Genomic DNA, 7,115 nt, shown 5'->3' with positions numbered 1-7,115 from the left:
AAAATCAAGCAGTTTAGTGAAAAAATTGTTTGCTTAATTTTCTGTCATTTAATAAATCTTTAAAAAAATCTTTAATAAATTAAACATCACAGCTAATGAATTTCATATATAATGATTGTAAACTTGAGCTTAAATTTATAATACTGATACATACATTTTTCAAGTCTGTTAATTATTTTACTTAGTTAATACATTTATTTACAAAATATTTCAATTTCGAAACAAGTCCTGCAGAACAGAAAGCTCATTTTAGTATCAAAGATTAATGACATGTTTCAGATGATAATACAAATAACTATAAATTTATAAGCAGTTAGTAAAACATACAATGTCATTTATATTAGAAACAGAAAGAACCCCTTGTTAAGCAGGATGCACCATCAATCTTGGGTGACTCTCCACCCCTACCTCTCAACAACAAAACTTTCTGATTTAAACAATCACATGTTTTCAATCATGACGATAGAACTACAATTAACAGTACTAAATTAAATGCAATTTTTAAAAAAATGTAAAATCAAATAGTGTGAATATAAGGATCAAAAGGTATCATGATATAAAGTATCAACTTTCTAAAAACACATTTTGTAATTTAAATAACAATTTTAAAAGGAATACAATGCACTTTTCATAATGCACTCAACAGGACAAAATAACTTTTCTGGGTCAGAAAGGACAATTTCAGTATTCCTGTAGTTTTCAAAAGTTCCAAACAAAGAAAGGTGCGGCTCAAGTCATGAAGAGAATTTCTTATTATCTAGCATTGAAACTTGCATATTTTTCTTATAGGGGAAGTTTGGTTTGAAATGACTAGAACCGCACTTTTCTTCCTTTGTGGTGTCATTTTCTTGGAATTCCCCGCTAACGACTATTGGCATTGATGAGAGCAATGATAGGGAATTCATTTCATGCTTGCTTCAGAGAAGCCTTGATTCAAAATTTTCATCATGATTACTATAAACATTGCTTTGTTTTGCAAGGCAACAAAATTTGTAACAATGGGTTTTATATTTAAACATTTAATAGGAAAATTACATGAAATTTGCTGTTTTCCATCCTAACCAAAATATTATTTTAGAATTTCAATTTTTCGGCCTTAAGTTGTACCTTAAGATTAAGCAAAAGTCATTTAGCGAAATCCTGAAGTGTCTAAGTGATCTAGTTGCTAAGGTATAAGCAAAAGCAGGCATTAGATTTTTCCGTGACAATCAGGCAAAGTATAATAAAAGTGCTTATAAAACAACGATTTGTATGTGTTGCAAATGCTATCATACAGTCACATATTATTTTAACATGTGCAAATCATTATTTTTTAAATACAAAAACATTTTTTAGAAAGATATTTTATATTAATGATACTTCATGTTCAAATACTTGGAAATTAAAAGCCAAAGAGTAAAATTTCGGTAATAAAAAGCAAATATAAAGTTAAAAATGTCACATCCATGAAAGTGGATTGATTAATGCATAAACATCTAAGTTATGCAAATAAATAAATTAAATATGAAGATCACAGTTTGCAGCATCTGCAATATCTATAAATATTTTGATCTAGTTTTTTGAATTTACATATTAAAAATTTTAAACTACATTTCTTTTGTAATATTCATTATTTTCAGCAATAAAAATTATCACTGTAGTTAAAAAGTTTTTGAGCCTTTTCCACTTAGAATTATTAATAACAGATTGGCATCAAAAATCAAAACAATGTAAAAAAAAATATTATAAATTAAACTTTTTGATGGAGATTTCTCTCATTTTGAATTTCTGTATTTTTCCTGATGTAGTTTTAGGAAATTCTGTTACAAATTCAATGTAGCGAGGAATCTTGAAATGACTAATCTGAAAAGAAAAAAAAAGAAGATATTTTTTATGAATGTTATAGTTTTTAAATCTGAAAGTTGGTGCTTGAAGTCATTACTGTACTTATATTTCAGTATTAGTCAGAATTTAGTTATTCATGCCTAAAAAAACTTTTAGTCATGAAAATCAACTTAGAATAAATCAGCAAACCTAACTAAGTATTATGGATTTAGTACCTAAATTTAACTAGTTGATACATTTTTCAAAACTTTTGTTTAAAAATTTTGTTTAAAAAATCCAAAACTCAAAACTTGTGGAAAATTGAAAAACACTTATAAAACTATTATATTGAGCTAATACATTGGCAATAGTTTGAAAAGCTTTCAAAAGATTCTAGTTTTTGTTCTCTTAAAAGCCTACTTTTTCCCCCATTGAGTTATTTAATGAAACAATTTGAGTTTAGCAAGGTTTGTGTAAAAGCAGCAACAGTTTTTACATCTGTAGGAGAACTTATTTGTGAAATTCAAGAACCAAAACTTGTTGAAAGTTTTCAGAGGAATTAATAAGAAAAAATAATTATGCCTAGAATTGCTGAAAATATTTGTTGTCTGTTATTTAATTTTCAGTATCCATAACTAGTGCCATCTTTTTTTTTTTTAATTTTGCAGTAGAGACAAAACACATTTCATGTTTTGTATACTCGTACAATTTTATTTTATTTTTTCAATTACAAGTACTGTTTAATTATTTATAGATGAAAATAATTTGGATTTGACATGGTTTTCAAGTAAAAAGCCTGTTTTTTTTTAAAAAATAACTTTTCTATTTACATTCCAATTAACTTCATGAGGTTTCTCTTTTATACGCCATGTACTCGCCTGTCCCTGTACCATCCAAAATATGACTTCATAAAGCATTTATTACTATAAAGTTCTAATGTTAACCATAAAATTTTTAGTGTTTTAAGTATTTAAGTATTTTATTCATACTTTGACATTCAGAAAAAAATATGCAAAAAGAGCTCTTACTGTCAGCATACCTCTTGGTCAGATGCTTTGAGGTGTACCAAATTCTCCTTGCACTCATAGCTTAAGATTACTTTGTTAATTTTTACTTTGCTGTTTTCAAGTATATTTTGTGTTTAGTATTTCCAGAAAAAAGTTGATTTTCTGAAAATTGTACTGAATTTTCTCAACATTTTAAGGCTTTTCTAGAAACCTGACTTTAAAAATAATTAATTAATTAATGGGGGCATATCAAGGATTATCAGATCTGTAGTTAAAATGATTCTGCTTTTGAAAGATTGATGCAGTTTAAATCCTTGAATGCAATTAACTAAAACACTTACATTACTACATAGTAAAGCTTTACAATTTTTTTTTCTCCTTCCAACACATTTTAATTAAAAACTTTTTCGAAAATTCATGCAAGAAGAACTGCAACATTGTTCAGCTCAAATTCATACAGCTTCAAACAAACTAGTTGATGCACTTCATTAGTATAAGACTGCATCTTTAACTATGAGCTTAACATAAGGACATATATAATAACATAGGATTGACATTTAAAAAAAACACAATTTCTTACTTTATATCAAAAATATATGAATATATATTTACTTTTCCTTTACAAAATTCCTTAACTTCCTCTTTGGTCATCGTTTTGTCACCTTTAAGTGCTATCCAAGCACATAGTTCTTCTCCCATTCTTTCATCAGGCAAACCAACAATCTAAGGAAATATCAAACATTAAAAATGAATTCATTAAATTGAAATCCATAAAAATTAAGTAAAATATGAGCTTTATGAGATATGGTTTATGTAAAAAATAAACAGTTAGCAAAAAGTAATCTATAAAGTTTGATAAGAGCAGATTTTAAACTATTTTACCCCACCACAATAATTATTAGTATTACGACAATGAAATTTTCTTGATTGATTTGATATTGTTAGCATTTTATAGCCTTAGGTTGCTTTACAATCAAAAGACATTCTTGTTTTCATATGCAAGTTGTTTAGAAGCTGTAAAATTTATGAATCAAATTCAAAATGTTTTTAAGATAATTTTCAAAGAGAGTTTCAAAAAAATAAAATAAAAGAGTTGAAAATGTTAAGAGCTTATTATTCTTAGCCTTCTTCTAATAGCATATTGTTTATTTTTAGTAATTTATTCATTACTTTCAAGTTTTTTGAACAAAACAAATGTAACAAGAACCATTCATAAATGGGAAGTAATTTAACCTCATCTTGCATTTGGTTACACTTATCCCTTTGTTTGCAATGATCCTTTTCTTCAGTCATGGTTCTCCCATTTTTAAATGTATTATTGTTAAAAAAAATCAAAATCATGTTAGTGATTTCTGTCCTTTATTATTTAACTTTTTAAAAGTTGGTGTGTGACAGTATTGAACATCTTGGAAACATTTAACTATTTATTAAGATAACATTAACAGAAAACAAGCTTTTCACTTCATAACACTGTTTCTTGAACCATGGAGTTAGCTATGTTACCAATAAACAAAATTAATTCTTATGTTGTTGTTGTTGTGTGCATGGGTGCTAAAGGTGAAATTAAATAGGGCCAAAGGTACGAAGTACCGCTTTGGCCCATAGGCGGATTTAGGAATGAGTTCCTGGGGGGGAGGATTTTTTTTTCTCAGCAACATTTTTATTGCCCCCCCCCCTCCCCCACTCTCATGTTTTTGACTTTTTCCTGTGATGCATAAGTCCATGCTTTACTTTTTTGTGTGTCGTTTTGATTAATGTGTGTTTTCATGCGGTCCTTTTTGAATTGACCTTAAGAGAGGGAGTCGGTATCAAGAGAGTGATGCTGGGCTCCCTTTTAAGTGGGAAATAGAATATCTCCAATTTTAGGGGGCCGGGGGTTTTTCCTCCGCAGGAAATTTTGTAAAATGGATATAAATTTCTGCATTTTGAAGCCTTATAGAGGTTAATTGGATAGACATAGAAATTGATAACTAGATTATACAGTTGTACAGTTTAGTTCAAACTTTGTAAGAAACAGCCATTTTAAGTTTAAAAGAAAAAATAAACTATAGATTTCTCATTACAACAACCTTTTTTTAATTATAAGAAGAGTGCAGAAAACGAAAAGGAATAGAGGTAGTGTATCATTTTTTTTCCTGGCTAAAAAGATAAACAATATGCAGTAGAAGTAATTGGAGCCCATTTTGCTTAGGATTTTCAAAGTTTTATTTAATTATTTTCAAGGACTCTAGAATAAATAAAATTATTTGATGCTCTTCATTTGTACTTTCCAGTCTCTGATATTTTAGTACTTGATTGTAAATTTTTACAGTCCTGTTCTAACTTTGAGAAATAGCTATTTTAAATTTAAAAAAGAAAAGTAACCATAGATTTCTCATGACAGCAACTTTTCTTCAGTTGCAAGTGGGGCAGAAAACGAAAAGAAATAGAAGTAGTGTATTGTGTATTTTTTTTGCGTGCTAAACAGATAGACAATATGCAGAAGAAGATAAAAGCAATCAATACAAAAGAATTTCCAAATTACTGCATTCGGGATTGAATAACTAGCAAGATATGAAACATATGAGTCACAAAAATTTATTTCAAATAATGTTACAAACGTGAGAACCATGATTTTTACATTTTTAATACAGGATGTGGCAAGGAGCTGAATTTGACATATTTTGGCATTCCTCTCTCTCTTACCATTTGTTAGACATTTTAAAATTTAAGGTTTGTAGTCACACGTTTTGAAATATTCAAGGTTTTCAAGCACTTAAAAATGAAATTAGTTTTCTCAAGCAATTTCTATTTTTTAAGGAATGAATCATGAATTTTTTTTTGGGGAGTTAGGGACCCACTTCAAAGCAGGGGCCCTAAGCAATAGCTTGTTTATCTTATAGGCAAATTTGGCCCTGTTTGTTATTCACTCTTACCTGCAAATTTTTGCTTGATTTTTTGTAATTTTTACGACAATTCGTCAGTTTTTACGGTTAAAGGATTTTTACGATTTTACCAATCTTTGTTAGGTTTTTATAGACTTTTATAAAATTTCAGCAAACTTTTCCAAAACTTTTGATGACTCAATTATTTAGATTTCAATAATGGCAAGGACTGACTCACTTAGACTTAGATGATTATGACTAACCTTACTTTTTAAACAGTATTTATAAAGTAAGTAAAACTGTACTCTCCTTCCAAGTAAAAAGATTCATTTAATCAGAATACTCAGATAACTGAAATTTATTCAGTTTGCGATACTATTTATACTCTCTCTCTCTTAAAGAAGAGAAAAAAATGTATTTTTTTTAATTTTTGCATAATATTTATGTTCTTAGTCGATTAATTGGCCCTTTAAGAAATTTTAAAAAGCATAGTTTTTTTTCCTTCTCTCTCTTAAAGAACAGAGAGAGAAGGAAAAAAAACTATGCTTTTTAGAATTTCTTAAAGGGCCAATTAATCTACTAAGAACATAAATATTATGCACAAATATACTTGAAATGTGGACACAAATCATAACGAGTAGATCGTTCTGTTAGCGAGAATGGGGGCGGAAGGAGGTTCCCCCCTTTGCTTTAGGTTCTAATTTGTCAAAATAATTGTCAATTATTATAAGTGTTGCAGCTTAATGTAAAGCTCGTTTAGCCTATATTTTCATTCATATACTTGCCCAAATAGTTTTCAGTCCAAAATAGTGAATTTAGGCACGTTTTTAGCACCCCAGTGACAGCTGTTTTACTTGTATTTAATGTTCGTTTTTTTTTTTTTTCCTTTTCTTTTCTCCCATCAGAAAAGGACATTCGCTTTTCTCTTCATTTTGATTAAACTATTCAAAAAAGAAAAAGTCATGATTTTTTTGTTTTAAGATTTTGGAAGATATGTTGTTACTATATAAAGTCTTCCCAAAACTGGGGGGCATTGCCCCCCTATGCCCCACCTTATAAATCCACCCATACCCTTCTGAAATATTCAAAAAAGAAAAAAATATATATTTTTTAATTTTTGGAAGATGTGCTGTTACTATATAAAGTCCTTCTAAAACTGGGGGGGGGGGGCATTGCCCCCCTCTGTCCCCCATAAATCCGCCCATGCTTTGGCCACATCTTTGGCAAGATTTGAAAAAATGATGTCCTTGGTCCAGTCAATGTCGATATTGAAAAGAGCAGATAGCATGGCTGGTTATCCAACGTTTTGAAGCACACAAAAATGCAAAATACTGCAGACAAGTGTTTCGGTCTTACAAGGAACAACTTTTTCAATGCAAAGAAGTGTGAGTTTCTGGATGAAAAAGATGATGGTTGTCAAATTGCGTAGATGGGCACATTG

At 29.1% G+C, this 7,115-nt stretch overlaps 1 protein-coding gene across 1 annotated transcript in view; it reads right to left on the bottom strand.

The window, feature by feature from the left end:
- Positions 1-1,722: 1,722 nt before the first annotated feature.
- LOC129218851 (medium-chain acyl-CoA ligase ACSF2, mitochondrial-like) overlaps positions 1,723-7,115 on the bottom strand; it is a 32,685-nt gene continuing 27,292 nt past the window's right edge. Inside the window, exons 15-16 of the mRNA XM_054853175.1 lie at positions 3,423-3,533; positions 1,723-1,842 (exon numbers count right to left, since the gene is read on the bottom strand). Coding sequence (XP_054709150.1) covers positions 1,723-1,842; positions 3,423-3,533 — 231 coding nt within the window. The remainder of the gene's footprint in view (positions 1,843-3,422; positions 3,534-7,115) is intronic.

The sequence above is a fragment of the Uloborus diversus genome, chromosome 1 (assembly GCF_026930045.1).
Source record: "Uloborus diversus isolate 005 chromosome 1, Udiv.v.3.1, whole genome shotgun sequence".
Lineage (NCBI taxonomy): Eukaryota > Metazoa > Arthropoda > Arachnida > Araneae > Uloboridae > Uloborus > Uloborus diversus.
This window is presented reverse-complemented; position numbering and strand designations above follow the sequence as displayed.